Source organism: Sturnus vulgaris, chromosome 3, assembly GCF_052056855.1.
Source record: "Sturnus vulgaris isolate bStuVul1 chromosome 3, bStuVul1.hap1, whole genome shotgun sequence".
NCBI classification, from domain to species: domain Eukaryota; kingdom Metazoa; phylum Chordata; class Aves; order Passeriformes; family Sturnidae; genus Sturnus; species Sturnus vulgaris.
The window spans coordinates 25,560,675-25,585,060 of NC_142245.1; the positions used below are offsets into that span (position 1 = coordinate 25,560,675).

General features: G+C 36.8%; 2 protein-coding genes across 2 annotated transcripts in view; one reads left to right on the plus strand and one right to left on the minus strand.

The window, feature by feature from the left end:
* The window catches only part of MTA3 (metastasis associated 1 family member 3), a 242,813-nt gene extending 222,131 nt beyond the window's left edge, over window positions 1-20,682 (plus strand). The window contains exon 20 of the mRNA XM_088161225.1: window positions 18,537-20,682. Coding sequence (XP_088017351.1) covers window positions 18,537-18,563 — 27 coding nt within the window. The 3' untranslated portion in view covers window positions 18,564-20,682. The remainder of the gene's footprint in view (window positions 1-18,536) is intronic.
* HAAO (3-hydroxyanthranilate 3,4-dioxygenase) overlaps window positions 1-22,630 on the minus strand; it is a 33,503-nt gene extending 10,873 nt beyond the window's left edge. Inside the window, exons 1-6 of the mRNA XM_014883178.2 lie at window positions 22,366-22,630; window positions 18,379-18,457; window positions 9,790-9,873; window positions 8,075-8,181; window positions 5,169-5,258; window positions 4,425-4,468 (exon numbers count right to left, since the gene is read on the minus strand). Coding sequence (XP_014738664.2) covers window positions 4,425-4,468; window positions 5,169-5,258; window positions 8,075-8,181; window positions 9,790-9,873; window positions 18,379-18,457; window positions 22,366-22,445 — 484 coding nt within the window. The 5' untranslated portion in view covers window positions 22,446-22,630. The remainder of the gene's footprint in view (window positions 1-4,424; window positions 4,469-5,168; window positions 5,259-8,074; window positions 8,182-9,789; window positions 9,874-18,378; window positions 18,458-22,365) is intronic.
* Window positions 22,631-24,386: the final 1,756 nt, after the last annotated feature.

The following is a 24,386-nucleotide window of genomic DNA, read 5'->3' on the forward strand; positions in this document are numbered from 1 at the left end:
CAATGTACTTAAAACAGAAAGGCACAAATATTAGTACAGTTATTTTAGGTTCAAAAGCATGGCCCTGTATTTGCCTTAGTGCAAACACAGACAGAATTTCTTCCTGCATGTTTTTAGTTTTCTAAAGTAGTTTTAATTGAATTAACATTGCCCACTAGCCAGCTAACTGAAAAGAAGAAAAAAATAGAAGAATAAAGATCTGCTTGTTTTTATATATCAGTGACACAAGACTGAGCAGCAAATACTGTCTATGGAAGTTCACTGGATTAGATCCAGAGGATGACCATACAGAAGCCGATTTCATAGTGCTAAGCTTACCCTTACAACTTGTTTAATAGCACTGCTGAGACCACAAAACATTTACAGAGCATGCCCTAGGCTCTATGGTAACCCCTGTTCCACTGACTGGAGAAAATACCAAATTTTTCATGCTCCTTCAATTCCTTAGGTTTTGTTTGCTCTGAATCACAAACATAAAACTGCGCTGTATTCTAACTATACTAACTAGATTTTTAATCTAGACTGTAAATCACCCTAGATATACCAAAAATCAATGAAAGTTTTGCTAGTGCAGTCACTACGGGACCGTTTTCTCTATATCTGTACATTCACTCACAATAAAGCCAGTTTGGCAAATAAGATTTCATTGATAATTAGAAATAGATTAATTTGGATAAACAAAGCCCTGAAATTCTACCTATACCAGCAATGTTCATGAGGTTCATTTTCAAACACACCTAACTTTTTTTGGTTTTTAAATTTTTTTTAATTGCAGTTTTTTTCCCCATCAAATTACTTGCAAAAGAAGTCTGGATTATTTCAGGCATGGCAGGAAAAGCTTTTGAGCTTCTGGTTACTTCTGCAAAGAATATTTAGCCATCAGTGTTTATTAGAACCAGGATTTCTCTGTCTGAACTGTCTCATGTCCTCTTGACTAGAAAAGTGGGATGAAATAGATACATTGGGATAATCTTGCTCCCAGGCTGATTCAACTGAAAGCAGCAAGACTTGTTTTGATAACTATGATTCCTCATGTCAAAAAATATTCAAAGTAACCCAACCAACCCATCTTGAGAGCCTCCTGTATAGCCTAGACGCTAATTATATTGTCTTTTTTTTGATAAAAAAAATGAGAGAGTATTCTCAGACTTTATTTCTGCACATGGAAGCAAAAGAGACTAGTAATAAAACACAAAATAGTTCCAGGGAGGATGCCTCAAGTAAGGACTGCATGCAATATATATTTCTGATTATATTTTTCCTGATGATATTTGAGTCCCTCTTCTTCTGTGTCTTCATATATTCTGATTGCCCGGCTTTCAGAGGGACTTTCTTTGCTATTGGCTAAGTCAGAAACCATAAATAAATCAGGAAAAGGTCTAGACATAGTTTGTTTTTTGGTTTTTTTTAATTTCTTTTTTAAAATGTGGTGTTTTTTTTAAAAGCCATTGGAGCTTGATTAATTCCATTTACAGCTTTCCTCTACGAGTGTGCTGCAATCCAGGATTTCTTTGAAGATGTTTTTCCTCAATTTTATTCCATTTCTCTCTAAGAAGGTGAGGCATTCATTCAGGCTTATATAGAGAGGAACCTGAGAGTGCTTCAGCTGGCACTCGTTAAATTGAAGTGATTCTGGATTTTCAGAAGAGAAACTGAAAAAAAAAAGGCTGGAACTCCATCCTCTGCATAAGCCAGCTCAAACAATGGTGAGATATGTATTGAGTGAAACATCATGGCAACTATGGTAGCTTGTTATATGCTATAAATGTCACGCTGGTTGCTGAACTCTATTTCTTAAAAGGAAAAAAAAAAAACAAAGAAAAGGAGACCTGCTGAGGAAATAAATCCAAAGCATTAGTTTTATATCGGTATGTATGTCTTCAGAGTGAACATATTACCAGCTTACTTCTATCTCAGTCAAACAGTTTGGTTTTTGGTTTTGTTTGTTTTTTTTTAACACTGTCAGTCTCACTGACAGTTACAGGAGCTATAAACTAAAATTTGTGTAACTAAAAATGTGGAGTATTTTCCTCATGCATAAGATATCACTGAGATGTTGGGTTAGTTATTGTCCACAAAACCTGAAAATTGAAAAAAGGGAGCTGTTCCCCAAGCTGAAAACCTGCGAGATAAATTACAGGAAAAGAGCTTCTGTACTGGATTTATCAATAACAGTTTCTCAAAATTACTTGTTTTAGAAAGAAGGTGTCAGGCTATATTGTAGCTTCTGATTGTCAGGTTTGATCTTTAGCCCTAATCTTCTGCAAAAATATTAACAATATAAATCTTTAATGTTATTTTTTCTCTGCCCTGATATTATTGATTTGTTACTGACATTTAAACCCTTAGCCTGGTGAGGGATGCTTATTGAAAATCACTGTATTGAACAAGGATACTATGTGTGGTATGGTATTTTTTTTATTACAGCAGCATCTAGAGGCTTTATCTGAAATTATATTTCCTCTGCTAAACAGTGTTTGAGCACACAGTGAGGCAGTACCTGTGCTACCTAGCCCTCATATATTCCATGCAAAAAAAAAACCCAAACAAACCAAACCACCAACACCCAAATATTGGTGACATGCTCAGACTAAAACAGATTTTGATAGTGCATAGAAATAAAAGTAAGATCTTGGAGACGACCCCATTTTATTTATAAGAAACATGGAGCCTTTCCCCGAGAATCACATTCCTCAGTCAGTCAAAGAACCAATTCCTAAAGCTGGTTCAGCAGCAAAGTTTTCAGGCAGTGTTTCATACTGCTTTACATTTTCTAATTGCAAGGGCTTTAAGGTTCCTATCTTATACAGAAGACTTTTCTCTTAACTTCATGTTGGCAACAACGTTTTAGTTAACTGTTCTTAAGAACTTTGATGCTCGTGCAAAAAAACCAACTTAATCTAATTTTAGGATTTGAGTAAGAGCTTTGTTCTGATATTGAGATGGCAGACAGTGACTTCTTTTATGGTGACTATCAAGCTGAGAAATGAGATAGATGTGGAAATAACTTTTCACTGGAAGTTTTGTCTCTATTAGAGTAATTCATAATCATCTTAAGATATTTAGGAATTGATGTGGAGATTAGGGACAGCTGGTTCAAAAAACCTTTTAGAGGAGGGAAACTAAAATTTCTCTTGTGACAAGAGCTATGGAATTCAAGTTTTGAGTGTGACTGGAGGATGGCATTCAAGTTGGTCAAGAGTAGCATAGCAGGGTGCAGTGCACCTGAGCCATACATACATTTCTTGGTTGGTGCAGGATGTCCCTCAGTTGCCAGCACAGTGAGACAGCAGAGATTTAAAAGAACAAATCTAGCTGAGCAGTGGGATTTGACTGAACCAGTTAGCATTTGGCTAACTATCCGGGAAGGAATCTCAGGCTCTTCTGAGATTACACAGGCAGCTCCTGCTGCTCTTATGATGATTTTTCATGTGTCAGTTAAGAACCTGGTAATGTCATGGAGACTTTCCAGGTAGCTCTTGCAGCAGAACTGAACAGGTTGTACTTGACTAAAGCACTTCCAAATAGAATAGTGTACAGAGCCTGTTCCTGCAGGTGCAGAAAAGGTTGTTTAGTGAGGTCTTTTGTACATAATTAAGACATAAGCATGGTACTTTGGGCATAGTTTATGTTAATCAATAGCAACGGATCATGCACATGCTGAGTTCTCATGTAAAGCTGTGGGTCAGCAGGATTGTAAGATTTCAGCAAATCGAATTTCCCACTGAACGTGCTGTTGCAATATCCTTGCAATTGGGGCTTTTGTTGTCATGCAGAAAGCAACCATCATGTTTGAGAGATCTGACTCCTAAAGCCAAAACTAATAACTTTGATTTCTAGAAGTTACTTTCTCTGTTCTATGTCTCTTCCCAAGAGATTTAAATGGACTTACAGCTGGAGGAGTGTGGAATTTGCAATCACTATCCACAAACATAGACAAAATAAAAAATGTGGCGAGACAGCATGGAAATAAAATGTTAAATAGATCAGACCCTCCAGGAACTAAAATCATCTGGCTTTTCTCTGCTTTTCCCAAGAGTAGATCACAGTGCATAGTCATAGGTAAAGGAGTACAAGTAGGTATAAGGTGTGTTAATTCTACTTGCAAAAATCTCAATATGGGCTGTCAGAAGTGAAATTTTGTTAGTGTAAGACTTGAAAGGCACAGAAGGATAGAGATACTCGCATTTCACATTATTATAGTTACCTGGTAGGTGGGTATGATGGCATCACATGACCAAACAAGATGCTGTTGGTAATCATGCATGTGGAATCTCCTTGTGTTTGGGGCAATGAAAGGAATTACTTTCCAAAGCAACTTTAATTTACACAATCAGAAAGAAAAACAGGTACTTATTTTATGTGGTAAGAATCATTGCTCTTCAATTAGCAGTTGGTCTAATTCTGAAATTAATTTGCATTACCTGGGTTTGGTTTTCCAGTTTTATATTGCCTTGAATTGAAAAACCTGGAATAATGAACATTTAAACAGAAGTAAAAAAGTCATGTTCTGTAGGTTAATAAAGACTAGGCAGTAATACTGGCCAGTAAGTTTTGTGCTGACAATGGATGTGTCAAACCCTCAGCTACTATCACATATATGCAAGACTATACATATCTTACTGACAGAGGATTTGTCTGAAAGTCCTATGAGATTGTCGCTAAACACTTCCCTTATTCACCTTTAGTAACCATTTAACTAACTGATTAGTTAATGACATTCACATGTTTCCTAGAAAGTAGCTCTCTACCAAATTTGCCACAGTCCATGCATAAATAATATCAATTAAAAGTATTTAGATTAAAGCAAGTGTGAAAGAAGCCTTAAAGCAGTTTAGTGCTTTACCTTGATAACCTAGCATTAAGCAGTGTTAATTTTTCACTCAATTCTTTTTGCACTTAGAAGCAGTGTGCTACTAAGTTTACTGGTTCAAAAAAGTGTGTTCTGGATGGATGTGCGAAATACTTGATTTCTCATTTTTAAAAAAATCTGATTTGATGAATTTGGGGCATACAAAACATGATTAAAAATTATAGTGCAGCAATTAACTTTTAACTGGTCTATGTAAAATGCAGCATAAATAGCAAACCAATGATGTAAGCCACGGACTGACAAAGATCTACAATATAATTTCAATATTTTAAAATTTACAAAAGAAAAAGCTTACTCTTGAATTATTGGTATAAGTTGAGTGCCGAGATCTTCACAGTGAAACCATTTCTCAAAGAGGACATTAGTTGATTCTCCAACATAGTATCTGATAAAGTAAACATATTAGTCAATCCTTTTATTAACTAATTGATCGGGCAGTTTCAGTCTTTTGAAGAAAATAGCTACTTGACATTGTGTAAGAGCAACTTATTGTCAAGCCTGGTGTACTTCATTCTGAGGAATGGTTATTTGGGAAAGCTTTCTGTTTCCCTGGTTAGGTGACTTGGTGGGTGGGGTGCTCAAACTTCTATGGAGTGCCTTGTAATTCTGTCGATCAATCACAAAAAAGTCACCAAATTCCTTCAGCAACTTTTCCCGATTTCATCCTGGAAATGATTGCTGCCATAATCTCTTAGGACCAAAAACTTCCACCTTGGATGTAGTAATTGCAAAAAAAACCCAGTAACTGCTTCCATGCAGCTATGACATAAATATCCATATTTGATAGAGTCAGCTTGCTTAGACACAGTCATGCATGGGCTGATAAGAAAGCAAGGCAGCTTATGGACTTGTTTGTGAAAAACAGATGGTTTTCAGCTACACAGATTTGGGAAGTGTTTCAGTCACCCCTCTGAAAATGAATTTAGTGCTTCACTTGCATCAATTTTTTGTCTTAACAAATATATAAATTTTGGTGAGGTCAACAAGTCAAGGTTGCTGTATGTAATCAATCTATGGAATGGCAAATACAGAATTTACACTCAGATTTTTAAAAGACTACATGGACTGGCAAAGAATGATGATGCAGTCCTATCACTCATATTGTAAATGTTTTTAAAAAGGTCTCGTGTGTCTTTTAGGTTAAAGTTACTGGAATGTGGGTCTGAAGAAGAAAACAAAACTTATGTAATTATCCTGTGCATATCTGTATGTTCATGTCTGTCTTATGTATCTATACACATATCGTCCAGAAATTTTCTAAAACCTCCCTGGCTCCTCAAGTTTTGCAAAAAGAGCATATGCTGAAGAGAGTAACAGTATCTATACCTCCAATATAGGAAAAGCTGTGCTGCCAGCACGAATTCTGAACTCAGACAATCTACAGAGAAGGGAGATGCTAAAACATGTCTTGTTCGGTACAAACAAAGTATCCAACAATATGACAGATATCAAACTTCTTTGGTTTCCTATTTATTTGCCATAGAATTAACTAGATCATTTTTCTCCTAGCACAAGACATGTATTCATTACTTAGGCTGGAACACTGGGGCAGGCTACTTATTCTTCACTTGTGCAGTAATCAGCATGCTGTGGGCTCTGATTTATGACTGAGGCTTGTAGACATGATAAATAATGGAACAGTATCACAGTATTAGACCTTGAGTCAGCATACTCCAAAGTGCATTATGATTTCCTCTTGTGCAGTCTTTGCTGCAGGTGGCTGGTATTGAAAAAAGCATGAGAACATTAGAGGTTCTGGTTGGAAATTCCCCTCTCTCCCAGGAGCACATAAAGGGAATATAGGTTCAAAAGCTTGAGAAGATTGTTTACTTCCAAAACTTCAAGTGTCTTTATTCACCACATCAGTGTGAAAACAAGGGCACTAAAAACCTCTGATTTATTTTTAGGCATCTGATTAGATATTTTGAATTGAGGATGTGTTAATTTCCACCTGCAAGCCATAAGGCTTGCATAAGCCATAAACCATAGTTTTCAGTTTAGCTTCTCCACACGAGCATGCCTATATTGGAGTGCAAATCCCTAGATCAGCCTAGATTCCTAAAAAGGCATTCAGCATTCCTCTCTCATACCATTCACAGAATTTACATGGTAGGTTGTTTTACTTTAAGTAAATTTTACTTTACTATTTAAGGCTTTTTATACATTAAAAATAAACATTTTTATCTAAATCACTGGCCATTTTTTTCTTGCTCAAAATATCTTTTAAATAATGTAGGTCCACTCAATCTACAGATCTGCAGTGAACAGAAAAAAGAGAAGTGTAAAGTAAATAATACTTTAAGTGAATTAGACTTAAGTTTGGAATTTAATCATGTGGATTTCTTTTCTTGAATGGTCCCTTTCTTAGTTTCTTTCTGTAGCCCTTTTCCCTTTGAATGAAAAAGTATGTCTTTCTACTCTGCATACTTGCAATCTTCCTGCTGTGACACTACCCATGCAACAATCAAAACTGTAGGTGAAAGGACAGGAACAATACAGATATCACTGCAGTTTTAAATCTGTACAGATGATATGAACAGCTATAAATTCTGCTTGGTCTGTCATCTCTGGTTAATACCTAGACAGCTTTTCTAGATTGGCTAATGTTATGCTGTTGTGACCTTGTGAATTCTATATGGATATAAGAAAAAGCTTAGTCCTGCTCCCTCTAGAATACAAAGCAAACCACTCACTTACATGAAGATGTTTTTCTCAAAAGGCAATAAAAACTAGGCAGAGGTGTGTACACTGTAGAGGGACTAGTGGTGAGAAAACTGAACTTGTTTCCAGCTTCCTACACACTTGACAAGAAAGCTGTTCTTCATCTTTTTTCTTTCAGTGCTTACAAAGGAATTAATATTCTGCTTGTTAGAGCTTATAAAAAAAATCTCTATTTGGATTATTAGAGTGCTCTGAGTTATTAGAGTTATTTTTCAAAACTTATGGCAATAGCAGTAGGTAGTACACAAGTAGATTGCTATAACCACAACATGTACTTAAAAATTGTTTAAATAAAGCAAATGCTAAATGAGATCTCTGTTTATATGTGTATGGATAAATAGATGGGTGGATAGAATTAGTACAAAATTGCCAGGATGAATCTATTAAATGATCAGGAAATTAAACCACAGCATTGTATTGATATGAGAGATTAGTTTAGATTATGAATTCTAATGGATTAGTCAATAGTTTATACTTCACCTTAGCCCATCAATTTCTGTTTTTAATCTTTCCCTCTCAACCACAAGACCCACAGTGTTTTCATATCTCTGAGGAGAGTGAGGTATCCTGGCAGGTAGCAGGAACATCTGTTAAAAGAAATCAGAAAGCATCAGTGTCAGGAAGTCTTTGTTTTTTGCATTGTCCTTTTCCTGCCCTTCAATCTGCAAAATCTTCTGCTCCTTGTCCCACTTCTCCCCTACATTTTGTTGATCCTGTGTTGCTCCTTTGCAGCCACTCCCACTGTGGTACCCACAGCCCTGCAAACACATTTCTTGCTTTCTCTGTGAATGATGACACAGTGACTGCAATCAGCACTGCCTTGATGGCAGTCAACTTCACTCCTCCTGGTTTGATCATCATTGCTAGACACAATTAAAATGAAAATCTAACCAATTACTCATCTGAAATGTATAAACTTACTGCAATTTCTGACTAATTGAAATGGAAATAAAAAGCAGGGATTTTTTCTGCTCAATAAAATGTCTAAACTAATCAGCCACATGTATCCTCCCAACACAGTGAGCACCTTTGATTGCCTGATGAGGAGTGCTATTCTCTCTGGAAATAATTAACAAATATGAGGGGATATTTACTCATGCAAGTGACAAAGTGAAAAAGCAACACATGGTTAAGAGAAGTCTATTTCTGAAGCTTGACAATAAACCCCTTCCTAGCAGCTACCTTATGCAGCAAGTTGGTAAGCCTGTATTCACCAGTACAGATGTTTTTGCTAAGGCTGGGCAGTCATTACAAAACAGAGCTAATGATGGTGCCTCAGCAGTACTAGTGTCAGCCTTTTCACCAAGTATTATGTGCTCCTTTTCATTAGTGCTTCTCTTACATGCTGAGATCTCAGCTGGATGTGCTCCTTCAGTGTGAAGTGTAATACCAGGACCTCATAGCTGGAAAATGTGGTTCTGTTTCATCACTGTAAAAGTTAAAATGCTTTTAATGGCATTAAGCTATTGGGTTTAACATGTCTCCCATTTTAAAGGAAGTCTCCACTAGACCTAATAATCCTTTCAAAGACTTGAGTGCAGTCCAGGCTTGTGTCAATAACCATGAGTGGCAGTTATAGTACATCTAACTCGCAGTAACAGCCAGTATCTATTCATGCTCTCAGCAAAAGCACTGCAATCTATGCTTTAGCAAGTGTACTACTCTAAAGAAAAATTGGATACATTTTATTCATAAACTGCTCTTTTAAAGCTGTCCTACTGTGATGGTTGGTAAGGCTAGCTGTGAGGACTAAAGAAGGCTGAAAATACATGAATCATTTAAGTTCCTCGGTTTAGGCAGTTTGCTCAATGGTGTGGGTGGGTGGGTGAGTGGTGTGTACCTGGCAAGGTGTAAATAAAAGACTGATCTGACTGAATTCACGTGGCAGATCCCACGCAATGCAGGGGAATAAGAACTCCTCTCAGTATTCCTGACTATCTGAAGAGGTACCTCAGATGTTCAGAGGTTTTTTTTTTCTGTTACTGAAACAGTCAAAGTTGAACACAGTTTGTGGTAGTTTCCTATTACTTATTTTAAATTTTTAATACTCCATTCAAGCTTTTTTTTTTTTTTTCCTAATAAATCTTGATGCCATCTCTTGCACAGCAGGGGTAAATTGGTTTCTAAATAACACATAAAACAATCATTTAATATAAGTATGTTATAACTGTAACAGAAAAACAATCCTGTTTTACCTCCCCTTCTCGGATGACAACGTCTTTTTGTCTCCCATTTTCAATTATCTTTAAACACATATCTCCTTGAACCTGGTAAAAAAGCTGAAGAAATAAGAAAATAGCATTAAGGCAGCTACTCCAAAACATTCTGTACTTTATACTGTCTATACAAAGAATACACATATAAATACATTCAATTTGCAGTTTCAAGTACTTGCAGATTTTTTTCTAATGATAGTAGGCTTCTAAAATCTGTTGATTTAAAAATATTACAGAATATGTATTATTTCTATTATCTTGCTAAGAATTAACAATCTATCCAAGAGGTCTGTAACTGCATATAAAGCTATCCTCTGGATCTAGTGGAATTTCACTATCCTGGTTTTACCCTTGGAATTACTTTTTGAAGGGCACAACGTTACATTTCAAGAATCCATTAATTACACAACATACAAAGCTTCATTTCAGATGTAGCAGGGTCTTTAATCAATCAAATTAAATGTCACTTTTCCAAATAAGTTCCAAATATGCACACACAATTTTTTTTGGCCTACTTTTTCAATTTTTTAATGGCACTTTCTCATTTGGGAAGAATTGCCCATTTGGAAATAATGGGCACATTTCCCCTTATTTTTATGTAGTGCAGAACAATAATATTTCTAAAAGTCACTTCTGCCATGCTTTCCATGTTCTCTTTACCACATCTAGAAACCAGAGTGCTAGTGCAGCTGATGTAGTCTGAAACATGATTCAAAGTTAGAACTATAACTGAAAAAATCCCTTATTTATAGCAAGTCACTACAAAATTTCATCAAAATGAAATATAAATAGGGGAAAGAAGAAACCACTGAAGCATGCAAACTCCCTGAACTGAACTCTTTCCAACATTAGAAAACCCTAATCAATTTTTAAATCGTTATTATTTCCAAAAGAGTTTTGAAATATTAATGCATGCCCCCTAGAATTGAAGAAACACCTCTATGAACATGAGAAAGAATAAATATGCTGCCAAGAGAACAAGACAATAGGGAGAACTGAAGATACATTTGGAATAAAAGCTCATGCTGAGAGCTTTTACATGAGTGAAAAGTTCACCTTGTGCCCGGGCCAACACTACAGATAAATTATAACTCTTATATAGAAGGCAACAGTGCCAGGCTACTAATCCTCATGGCAGTCCACTTCCCTGTGTTCTTTTTTCTGGCTTGCTTTGGTATTTCTGAAGGGCAGTACCCAATGCTACAGCATCCTTCCTTCCATTGGGCAGGGCCAACTGCTCCCTGCAGGACAGAGAGCAATCTGAGTGGGGAAATGACCTCTCCTCCTTCAGTTCCTAGAAGATTCATCTAAGACTCTATTAAATAGATGGATTGTCACACCAGCTGTGGGTCATGTGGCACTAATAACGCTGAAACTTAAAGTATCATCTTGGAAATCTTGAGCTTTGGAGTGTTATTTCCCCTGCAGCTACTGGGGCAGCTATTACTGAACACATGTACAGGACATGTAGATGAGGGAAGGGACAACAGAGGCAGAGTTTATCCAACCTTTCTGGAAATGAAAACCTTGAGAGTGGATGTCAGCTATCCAGCTCAGAGGTGAAGCATCACAGTCATAAGGAAAGATTATAAACAGCAAGTTATGAATAAAAATAATTGTTTTGCAGTGGGAGAAGAGGAATGACGTGGGCTACACATTGTCAATGAAAGTGTTTTTATGACTGAATTTAAATAGTACCTTTCACTGTAAATTATGGTCTATTCTTGAAAACTTTTTTCTTTTAAATTGCCTGAGCGCTTCAGTCATCCATAAATCATCTTCTGTAACTGTGATTAATACAAGTGGCAGCAATTACTGAATCTACTGCCTTGCTTATAATATAACCTGAATTTTTTACCAAGGAAACTGTCAGCAATTTAATATCTCAGTAAGTTACTGTCCATGCCCGTTTCAGAGGCCAGATTGGCAACACAGTACTGCCTTTTTGTTGGAAAACTATTTTTTCTAAATACTGGCTGAGTTTTGCCTTTTGGGCAAATCTAACATTTTTGTAAGTCTCTCTTGGAAAAGAAAAATCAAGGCCTGAGTTAGAAAATTCAGGTGTATATGTATATATATACAAATATCTATGCCTGTATAGATAGAATAGTAAGCCAATAGTTCATACCACTTAAAAATATAAGCTTTCCCAGCTGTACTGTCCTTACTGGAATAATCTAGTATCCATTCTCCCCAGCAGTACTAAAACTGAGGAAATATGCAATATTTCTGCTCTATTAACACCTTATTAATGACAAGGCCTCTCGTTATGTGAAATGTATATCTCTTCTTGTAGAAAAGCCTAGATTTGTTTATTGCTACTGCATAATGGCTCACATTTGGGTATGAATTTTGTCTTTCTGGGTGAAAAACGTGTCTCAAGAAAGAAACAAGGTTGTTCACCATTTTTTTTTCCTTTGTTGCTAAATGTGCTTATTTATTTATTATTATATCTTCTTCCTTTCTTCTCCTTTTGCAGACTTCAGCATTTTGTTTAGTTTTCTACTTACTATGTGGTATCTTCTCATTATGATTATACTAAAAATATCTCCTTTATTAATGCTCACCTTACCTCTAGAAGTTATGAGCCACCTTCTTTGCCCTGAGCATAACATTATTTCATAACATTGCTCAATATGATCATTAAAACTGCAGACATACTTACGAAACTCAAATAAAAACACCTTAAGTCTGAGAGGTTTTTTTTTAATTAATTTAATTTTCCTTAAATTTTCTTTGCTGTAAGGGAAATATATCCTCCTTCCTTAGTCTGCTTCACGCTTTTTGATCATGCTTCAAACCTGCAGGGGAAGGCAGCATGGCCAGTGCTGAATCACTCTCAAGTCTGTACAGGGATATTTCATTCAATTATGAATACTCATAGAATAAATTATGCTGGAGGCAAGAGGAGGAGATGCACAGAGGTAGGAATTCACTGTTGCCATCAGTGGAAGCATTGCTGAAGCCGCTTGTCTTTGACAGAACTTTCAACAGGGTAGCAGAACATGTGGATATCACCTTAAAAAGAGCATTAACATCCTCACTCTATTATTGTGAGGTGAGAATTGCTCCTTTATCCAGGTATGTGTATCCTAGCAGAGTAAACAAAGAAGCATCTAGTAGTGGAAGAATAAAGGATTTGTAATTGGTCTGTATTGACTAACTAAAAAACCCACAAGTCTATTTTATGTTATGTACAGCGGTGTATGTAATTTAATTTGGATCCACCTTTGATATCAATCTCTGCCTAGACACAGGAATCCAGAGCTCCATGAGGGCTTTGATAGCTGACAGCTTATTTACAGACCTCTAAAGAGACCTGCAATTAGCAGGATACTTTGAGTTCTGACTGCATCTAAAAATGGAATTTGGGATTGCTCAGCCACTTCTGGGATTAGGCTCTGGCTTGGTATATCCTGGCTTGTATTGCTTGTCATATGGTTATGTACTAAATTAATTTGCAGAGCAAATCAAATTCTGATGTGGGAGTAGAGCCTGAGTGTTCTCTAGACATCAGTGGTGACTGATCTATTTGAGTACAGAAAAACAATTTTCTCCCTTTTTCATCACAAGGGCTTTTCAGCCATCATAAGTCTACAAGACAAATAGATGAGGAAGGTAGAGAAAACTATGTTGAGGGCTTTTGGTGTGGTTTGTTTTTTTATTTCCCTCTTCTCATTTACATGTCATCTGTGAAACCTGAATACCAGCCAAAACTTATCCCAACAACCTTATGAAGCAAAATTATTTCTGAAGACACAATCTCCTTCTGATGCAAAAAGATCATCATATTTATTACATTTTAATAGTTTTGTTTCTTATTCAAATATTCCAAGAGTGGGGGCTTTTAAATGTAAAGAAGCAAAAATGTTTCCCTTGCTTCATTGTGATTCAGGTTCTCAGATTTGTTTGGGATATAAGCACCACAAAACAACCTATGGGAATGCTCACCTAGCCCCAGTTTCCCCTTTCAGACATCCACTATCCTTATAAAATGCAAAGTGAAAATTGATCTGATAGGGGAGAGTTTCTCAAAAGCATGCTGACTGGAGAGCAGCATACACTAGAAGGGGTCAGGCTTAATTTAAGCAGATAATCTGTCAGAAACTGGAGCCAAGTCTTACTTGTGATGTCTGTGTGAGAGGGAGAGAAAGAGAAAATCAAAACTCAGATCAGAAAACTCAGATGAGTTGTGGCAGATGTGACCTCAAACCTGTATCGTGTTTCAAAGCATGAAGTTATAGCTCAGTCAGACCATGTGAATGTGCTAGAAGAAGCTGAAGAGATTCACCAAGATGATCAAAGGAGGGGGAACTCCTTCTCTGAGATTCTCTTTAGGACTGCAGTATTGAGGGCTGTGGTCTGTGGGGCTGTGCCAACAATTAGGTGGCTCTATCCATAGGAAACAACCTAGATGCTGAGAGCAGAAACTTAGGATAGAATACAGCACAATGAGAAGTGGGACTTCTAAATTCAAGCGGGGTTTGTGCCAATGCAAATGTGTTGCAGGTGGTAGATGAAAGGCTGATTTGAATATGTCTGCACAGAACTGCAATGTTTTATATAGATTCAACATCAAAATGTAAATTGTTAAGAAATAAAAGTCAGCTAAATTAAAGTCAGTTGAGATTGATTGCATGTAAGTGGTGGACTAAGGTGGGTAAAGAGATACCAGCCTAATTACTTTTGTGATCCCACATTTAGCTGGTAGCATATCTCACTTTCTCCCAAAGCATCCCACACAATGTAGTAAATAAATTCTGAAATTCTTTTACTAGAGCTAGGCTTTGTTATGATCATGAGGTTTCTCTGTCATTAACTTTCTCCAAAATATATGGCCCCTTTGAGTTTTCACTTATTGCTTTGGAAGAAGGTTTTTTTCCCTACCCTCAGGCTTTACAACTAAGTAAAAATGCAATAAATACACCATGAAGCCTGTAGGCTATGCTAACATTGAAACTCTTCTTATCACAAATGCTATGGTATGATGAAAAATCCAAGACAAAGATATGATGAGGACTGTTCACATCTTAGAGTGACTCTTAGAGTGACATTTAACTAACCAACCAAAAGCTACTACCTAAGTTCCGTAAAAAAGATGGAAGGAGAAAAAATAAACAAAGGAAGAAACACCACCTAAAATTTTCCATCTTGTCTTATATCTACTACTATACTATAAAAACTTCTAATTTAAAACCCATCACCCAGTGAAAATACACACATCTAACCCACTACACATTTGTAATTTCTAACTCATTATTCATATTTACAAGCCTTCTCCAAGGTTTCAAGTCCAGAGCAGTGTTTTCCAAAAAAATCTGTCTGAAAGCACAAAAAGCTCAAAAACCTCAGATTTCTAAGATCCAACACCTGGTACCTGGTGCTACACCATAGGTGTGAGGGGTTGAGCACAAGAGAACATAGCCTCAAGCTGTGCCAGGGGAGGCTTGGGTTGGACAGCAGAAAGAATTTCTTCCTGAAAAGTGTTGTCAGGCATTGAAATGGCTGTGCAGTGAGGTGGTGGTGTCATCATTCCTGGAGGTGTTTAGAAACAACTGGACATGATACTCAGTGGTCAAAATGACAAGGTGATGTTCAGCCAAAGGTTGGACTCAATGATTTTGGAAGTGTTTTCCAACCTTAGCGATTCTGTGATTCTGAGATCTTGTCAGGACTGCTACAGAAACTTTCAGTGGCCTCATCAAGTTGACTGCACAAGAATTGTAGCCATTAGTCCATGGAACCCAAAGCTGTCTTGACAAATGAGGCACATCAGAATAACAATTCATTTGAAACCCTCAGAACTCATTATGTAGCACAAACACTTCCTAGAAAGTTCTCAGTATTAGTTATATAGGTCCATTCTCACAGCATGCTTTTGCCATGTTCCAACAGAAGATGCATTTCCCAAAGCAATTTCATTTTTTTCATTTCGAATGAGTCTGATTTAGAGGCAGAGAATGTCGAGTAGATGTTTGCTGACTCTACCTCTATTCTGATGGAGAAGGGAGCAAAAGGAACTTTACAAATAAGAATGAATATTATCTCCCAGTAAATTCCAGCCAAAGACTGTGAAAGGTTTATCTGCTTGATTTTTCTCTTTAAAAAATCTGTCCAATGGAAAACAATGTCTCTGGTATGAAACTCTTTCTGTGCAGAAAGGTGGCAAAGAAGTAGTGAAACAGAAATTTAAGAAGGCAGTGAAGCACTACAGAGAAAACTAAGAAGGAACAAAATATAAGAGTTATTTAGGAAATGCCTGCTTGTTGAGAGGAGGAAAGAAATTGTGCTAGACTAGCTGTCATTTTAGCCTAAATAGCTGTTCAGGAGACAATTCTAAAAGGCTTTGAAGAGAGTTCAAATCAAGCCTCCAGTTTTTTTTCTCCTAATTAGCCAGTCAGAACTAATCTTCCTGATACACCTGCACGTTAATGGCACCAGCAGAGAGCAGCTTGGGAGCAGGAGGATGCTCCTCAGCCCTTATCTCTGGATGCCAATCCTTTGCTGCTGTGAACTGCAAGCTTTCAAGTGCAAGTTGTGACACAGGACACTCCATAAACTGTGTGGTAACAGGCACAAGACAGTGAGTGGACAGACAGACATTCCTGAATTCAACTTTCTCTCCAAACCAACCTTTCTTTGCTATTGGAATGCTCAGAGTAGAACAGCATCAGCTAAATTTGCCTGAAGGATTTGTGGGTTTTCACATTCGTGATTTGGCCTGCTGACAGTATGTCTATATAGTCTGTCTTCAAATTATCACCCAGAGCTATAAATTACCCCTTTTCTGACAAAATAATGAGCTGAACATGGCTTTGAATGGTGTTTTTTCAATCCCAAGTCTAATTTAGGAATATGCCCTTTTGCTAGGATATTCTCCACCTCATAATTCTTCTCTAATGAGAAACATGGTTCTAAGTTAGATCACAGGAAGGTGCAAATGTGTCTGATAAAAAGCTATGGTAAAATCCAATGAATAACTATAATGTACTTATAAAACTGAATGAAATTGGCCCATATGTTAAACTGGTACATAACTGTTAATTCTTATGTGTGTATTGCCAATTTTCCTATGTGATAGGGTTGTTATGTTTCCATTTCTGGTTTCTGAGTAATTGTGGGAAGCTTACAATGTAAATGAGAATGTACTGATACCTAAAAAACCTTGTTTCTACTTGAGTTAGCAATAACATCAGTATGCAACAGTAAATTAAAAAATATGACTTTACAGATGTAGTTAGCTTTTTATATTATTGAGAAATCATATAAAGAATTTATAAAAGGGTAGGCCAAGCTATTTACAAATACAGGAACATCTTGCAACATGAAAAAAAAAAGTTAAATTAAATCAACCTAACTTTTCTTTTAAGGAATCCCAAGCAGCCTGATGGCCTGGTCCCAGGTGCTGCCAGAGCTCTTCCTGCACAGCCCATGAGAAAGGACACAGTGAAATGTGTTGGTAACCTGGCACATGATGGATGTGCCTGTGCCCACGGCCACAGGTGGGCTGGGAGATGGTGGTGACAATCCAACACAAGTGGGAGTCACCCGGGGATAACTCAGCATCTGTTCTTCCAGAGCTGTGTGCCTGTAAGGACTACACTCACCTGCACAGCACAGTTAGAACAGGAAATCAGTGAAGGCTCTCGTGAAATGTTTGGGGAGAAATGGTTCAATGATAAGTAAATGATAAGTAAATGAATTTTTCTTTCTCTTCAGGAGGATTCATTGAAACTTGACCCACTTCTGCCTTAAACTATGTAGATGCTTAGGCTTGAGTTTCCAAAATTAGGTTGCCAAATGTTATTGGAATGACATGAAGTTAAATTATTCTGCTGGGAAGGAAAGCAAATTGTCTCCATTCTGACACCCTTACTTCCAGGCCTCTAGTAACCACCTTCCCTTAGGATTCTTTCAGAGCTAGTGGTGGAGAAGTCCCCAGGCCATGCAAGCAATTCCAAGAAAAAAGCAGCAAACATAGAAGGTGTAAATTGTTGCAATTTTGTTAGTTTTCTACTCCTTCCTCCATGATGCATTTGGTGGAATGGCTACTCACAACTCAAATTTGGAATGGGTTTGAGCACAGGGGAATGATTTGAAAAATATTTAAAGACTCTACTCTTTAACTTTCCGAACACAAATGAAAGTTGAAAAGCTGATGATATTCATGAAGTCTACAAAATAAAGTAATTTCTAGTGAATTAATATATTATTGGTTTTTGAATATCAAAGTTACTTTTGAAATACAGATCAATCTTCTGCAACAAAATATTGCTTAAAAAATATTATCTAAAACGTTGAAATGAGACACTTTGTGTCAGAACACTTTCTCTAGTTTCCTGTTGGAAATGAATTACAGCAGAACAGATCTGATCTCATGTGCTTGTTTCAAACAAAATGCACAGATGATGTATGGTTCTGGTGAATGATTCTGTTTAAACCTATGAATAGATCTAATAAATAGAACATTTCTGAGCTGAGCATTGCTAATATGTACCTTCAAAAGTAGCTGCATTTAATCATTATAGATAAATTAAATCAGAATAATATAAACAACTTATAGGTTACCTCTTCTCCTTCTTCAATATGATAATCCTTCCTTTCATTTGGTCCTCCAACAAACATCACATTTAATTGATAGCGATGCCTAGAAAAGAAAATGGCATTTTGAAGCTACTTCTATTCATTATGTTCTTTATTTCATTTATTTTTTTAAATTCTTTTAGGACAGTGAGTCAATGAAACAATGTTGAGTGAAAAGCAACAGCCAATACAAGAACTCATAGGACGTTGGATGCATCTCTCTGCTCTGGCACTGTCCTGTTGGGTGACCTGAGGCCAACTACCTCCCTCCTGGTGTTTCAATGCCTCCAGCTATGAAAAGGGGACAATAGCTGCCAGCTGTGAAAAGAGCTTTGAACTGAAAAGATAAAGAATGTTGCCTAAGAGACTAAGAGACAGGAACTGGAAAAAAGGCTTTTCAACCTGAGCTGATTACGTAAAGGTGAACCTCTTAAAAGTTAATAAAGGTAAAGACATACTTCCCCAGTTCCTCCATTGGTAGAATTACCAGAGATACTGATGGTAGGAATTGCCAGCTAATTTCTGTTCTGCTTCTACTGGTTTTGCTAATCTGGAACAACATTACAATGGTTTTATTGTGGTTGTGGGTATTTCAGAAAAGGAGATTCCTGGCCATTTCTTAACTCTACCCCTCATAAGAGCCCCAGTGAGCATTCCTCTCAGCTATCACAAGGAATGCCTATCACCCCAATTACCTATCAGTCCATTCGCACTAATAAAAAGGTAAGGTAACAGGTTTTCCTTTGCTAAAAAAGCCCTCAAAATCAGGCCTGTTAGGTGTGAATCAAAATTTGTTCTTCTGCTGTTTGACAAATGAATTGAGGTGTGTTAACCTCTGCAATAAGGAGGTTCTGGGCAGTTCTGGGAACCAGCAGGCCATGATCTCCTGAAACACAGGCAACAACAAAAACGTGTCCCTGTGTCAGCACCTTAATTGGGAGAGGCTGTTCTGAGTGGTTGCATACACATATTCAATCTGCTACTGTTGCCACTGTTTCTGTGAAGAGTATTTAAATGATAATGACCAACACAGGGAGGACTAGTAAAGCAGACATAACAAGTAACAAACAAGTGACATATTAGTTGGTCAAATAAAACTAAAAATTTACAATTGACTGTTCTCTCCATAGGAAGCTGTATATTTTACAGCACTGGGCTTCATATCTGCATCATAAAATAAGGAACTGAAATCCAAATAGTTTGTACCATGTAGATTTAATATTAATTTTCAACAGCACACTGCAACGCTTCTGCATTAACGAACACTTCTACTAAAGAAGAGCAGGATGACTCAAACAGCAGCAATACAGATAATAATGAATGAAATAAATGAAAACCAACCCTGCAGAATAAAATAAGAGAAAGGCAATCGGTGGGTATCTTGTAGTCTACTGTTAAGATGGGTCATTTTTTAAAATAAACATTCAATTTTGTTATTAGTTCACTAAGTAAAAGTGAAAATACTGCTTTAAAACAATTACTGCTTGAGTTCTTAATTTGGCAAATCTACGATTAATTCTGTTATCCCATACATTTACCTGGGCTTTATACAATAAACAGGCTATGGGTTAATCATTCAATCATTAACAAATACATACTGACATCATCAAAAAATTCCAGCTATGAAATATGAGCAGGAACTCCACCAAGTAAGTTTGTCCATCTGCTTTAAGTTAAGGAGAAATATCATAACAAAGAAAAGCAGTTTCAGTTAAGACTGCCAAAATGCAAATAAGAGTAAAGGTTTCAGGGATGAGAAAATTACTTGACTGTACTATTGTTAGAATGAGGAGCTAACTAATAGACTATTAAGTTTTCTATACTCTTACATTTCTCTTCCTATCCACATAAATAAAATGGTACCATCAGGTAACCCTTTAAAAACATTATAAGACCACAAAGAATCAGATGGTCCATGACCACACTTGGTTGTCCTTTTGGTAAGCATCATATTCTGAACTAAGAAGAGCTTTAGAAGTACCTGTAAAAATCAGCTGTGTCAAGGGGTTTGATTTTGGACTAATTGCACACTGCTGCAATTTAATTAGATGTATTGTTTTCTTGAATTTGGTAAAACTCTGAAGAGGCAGTAATTCAGGAATTTGGGTTGTGTGTTGCAATCCCAAACAGGTGTTTAAAAATTGTGATGCTCTCAAATGTATGGAATACAGTGTCATAAAAGCCTGACAGCTGTAATAACTTTAGATGCCAAAAGCCCGACTGATTTGCTGTGAGACCTAGTTTTAACTGTTAATTCTCCCTTGAAACAAAGTTTTTAAGTTACTTAAATTTTGAGGTGGTTGCATTTCAATGAGGCAGTCGGACACAGGGAGAAGATTGCCTTATACATCTCTACTCAGCACATAAAGGATCGAGCCTTTGAAAAAACGTTGAAAATCTATTAGTTGCTTCTTGGAAAATCACCTAAAACCTTTTGGAAAAATCCTGAAAGCATTTAGGTAGCACCAGGTACAGGTGGTGGTAGAATCCATGCAGTAGATTATTTTACTCCCCTCCTACATAAGCTAAAGCCATGCTGGAAAACGGATTTTGTTTTAAGCTATACAATTTTTATCACAAAACAATATTTACTGTTTCACTGTAACTTCTTAAAATCTTTATGGGCAAAGATCTATGATAGATGTCACATTCCAGATTTACTCAAGGTTTACACAGAACTATTAGTAAGCAGTACAGAATAGTGTAGTAAAACCAAAAAATGTTCATTGTATTGATAAGGAGAGAAAGACATAAATATTCCATATATGTAGAATACTAAAATTTTCCCATTATCATTGCTAAGCTTCAGAAATGGATATGCTTCATAAAATGCCTCCTAAATCCATTTTGAAAGCGAAAGAAATGGGAGCACTTGTAGTGATTCAAGTTTCATAATTTTTCAGTTCTGCATACAGCTGTAGTTTCAACATTGACATGGCAGTAAAGGATGTACTCTTTACCTTTCCTTTGTCTTGTAACAATTGCTTTGAAAAGTAACCCTTGCACCTGTGAACGGAAATTAATATCACTGATACATTACTGCCCATTCAGCTTTTCATTAGAGATAACACTTAAGGCTAGGGCAAGAGGCATTTTTAATTTTTTTTTTTTTTAATGATTAAAATTGTAAAGAAAGTTTTTATAAATTAAAGTTAAGAAAATGCTTTTTAATTTCTTTATAAAACCTGGAACTATATCACTCCTTATAGAGAATACTTTCTAATGAAAGCTTTCTGCATACAGAGTTTTAGACAAAATATTTTCTCCTCAGCTTAACTGACAAAAGAAATCCTCATTAATATTTTGACACACATTGGATAATTTCCATTGGAATTTCTTCACAAGTTTTGACACGGAGAATACGCATGGTGTGTACAAACAACTGCATAATGCCCACATTTTTTTTCCTTAATCAGCTGTCTCATTCAGGATACTGTAAGCTGCTGTAAACTGTCCCTTCAGGCTCCCTACCCTCCTGCCTTGACAGATCTGGAAATGCCTTGGAAATCAGATCCTCTGGTACCAGTACCCTTCCTGTTTCCTTGTTTTTCAGTGATATATACTGATTTTGATTGCTCCTCCAGCTCCTCTGTGATGTTGGAATGATTCTCACATCTTTAGCTACTTCAGGTTGTAATTTGGTTTTGGATGTGATGTCATCTCCTCTGATTTCTAGGAATTTGTTATCACAGAGCCTGACAAATTCTCTTCACTCAGTCTCCCTTCCTACAAGCAGCTTTGAGTTGAAGCAAGTGCCTTGTATTTAAGTTGATCTTTGCAATTTCTGCTGAGTTATTGGAAATCAGATTTCACTTGCTTTCTGTTCTTTGGAATAGCACTCTGGCTGCAGCCTGAGAGGAACCATGGTTTCCTTATTAATCTTTACATGTATGCATTGTTGTAGCTTCCACTTATAGCTAGAAATATCTGTATATCTAATAACTTGGTTAAAAAAAATCTTTGTTTACTTACATAAGCTTATTGCAAACAGGTGGCAAAAAGGCAGTTTTGTTTTCTTCTATCCATTTTCTTACATTCACAAGAAGCTCCATGGTCCACCACCTATGAAACTTTTGCCTGAGGTATTAGAATTTGCAGAGTGCTTTTCTGTGAGCAGACTGCCTGTGATTCCAACCCCAGTGCTCAGGGGATTGGCTGGTAGGAGAGGTGTCTTCAGGCTTCAGTGTCAATGGGGACAGGTCCATCAGCCAAAGGTTACTTCTTACAGAGTACTAATGCTCCAGCAGCTTGGCTAATAATTGACCAGTGTTTTTAAAATATATATTTTTATTGGAAACTGGGTTTTGCCCACAGGGGGTTTCTTCATTCTCTTTACTGCATCAACTGGATTGTGTACATTACTTCTCTACAAAAATGGCCTTGTTACACAGTCAGAAAAAATGGGCAAGGCTGGGGCATTCACTCCTTTCAAGTCTAATACAGAAACCTCCCTTCAGCATTCTAAGGCTGAATGTTTCTGGTATGTGTATTTTTTGAAAATACTGGGATCCTCTTCTGTCAAATAGCCAAAATACAGATGTCTCCTGTATTTGTAAGACCAAGAGCAGCTGCCCATAAAAGATTCAATCTTAATTGGATCCGCTCTGCCAATGTTACAGCAGGGCTTGTGGAGAGCTGACCCTGATTCTGTGATGCCCTTTGGTAAAGTGCAGTATATTGCCATCCAATTGTCGGGTAAACAAGAAACTGAGAAGAATCAGACTTTCCCAGATCTTTACTAGTCTTTATTCCCTCACAAGTTTCTGTTCAAGATTTACATAGTTGCTATAAGACTGCTCACTCTGTTCCCTGCCACCCCTCAATTCTTTAAAATAAAGATATATTTATATATCTATATATATCTATATATATATATACATATATATGTATATATATACGCACACATTTTTTCAGACTTCAAACACATGAAATGAGTGGGTAAACACAAAAATCCCAAGACATTACAATATCTTAGCACTTTGCTCTTGACGTTATCTCAGTCTTCCACTTTTCTCTACACTGTGCTTGGTGGGTGAATGTGTATGGGTATAAGGTGATAAAATGATCTAGTTAAAAGTGAGTGGTATATTCTCCATGGTTTGCATGTATGAGCAGTGCAACTACAAGCCTAAAAGTTCAGCATGATGAGTAGTACAAAATTGGGAGTTCTTTAATTGTTGTAATTTTCCACCAGAAGAAAGCAATGGAGTGTGACTTTGAACGAATACCGCGCTTTTATCAAGTATGTGTAAGAGTGACTGTTTTACCTTCATCTCTATCACTTCTTTGCAACTCAGTTTAAACTCATTATGTAATTTATAAAACAGGAAAAAATCCATTCATTTTAGGATAAAAAAAATCCATGTGGATTACAGTTCCACTGTATTAATACAATTACAATGGGACTAGCTGTAATTTCCTCTGAAATAAACCCAAAGTAGTTATTATTTCATTCAATTATAAAACACCACTACCATATCATTTATTTAGCACATGAAATTTCTAGCAACAGAATGGCTGTGTTGATCCACCACTACACAGCAAACTTATGAGGCCTGATTTTGAACTTACAGACAGGTATATTTTGGTACGTTTTGTTCAGAAGGCTGCTGGTAGTTCTGTTCTTAGCTGTGAAGGAAAGAGAGTTTCTATTTAAAATGCACTTTCACTTAGGGGATTATGACCCAGATTGGCAGGACTGGAGAAGTGCAGACACTCTAGTTAATGATCGTGGTTTTGTAAAGCTCTGCCTCATCATGGGTAACTTGTATTGCAGAGCAGGACTCCATTTGTTTGGCATGAAAGCCAAGAGAATCTCCAGAGTCACAGAAGGAAAAATCACAGATCCTGGAGTTGATTGAGCCAATCCTTGTTCATCATGGTATTCAAGTACCAGTTTTAACTGCAGGCCTCTTGTCCACAACCACTGCTCTAATCCCTAGTCTCTAGTTTTTCCCACCAGGCAGAATACAAGGTACTATTACCTGCAGAGA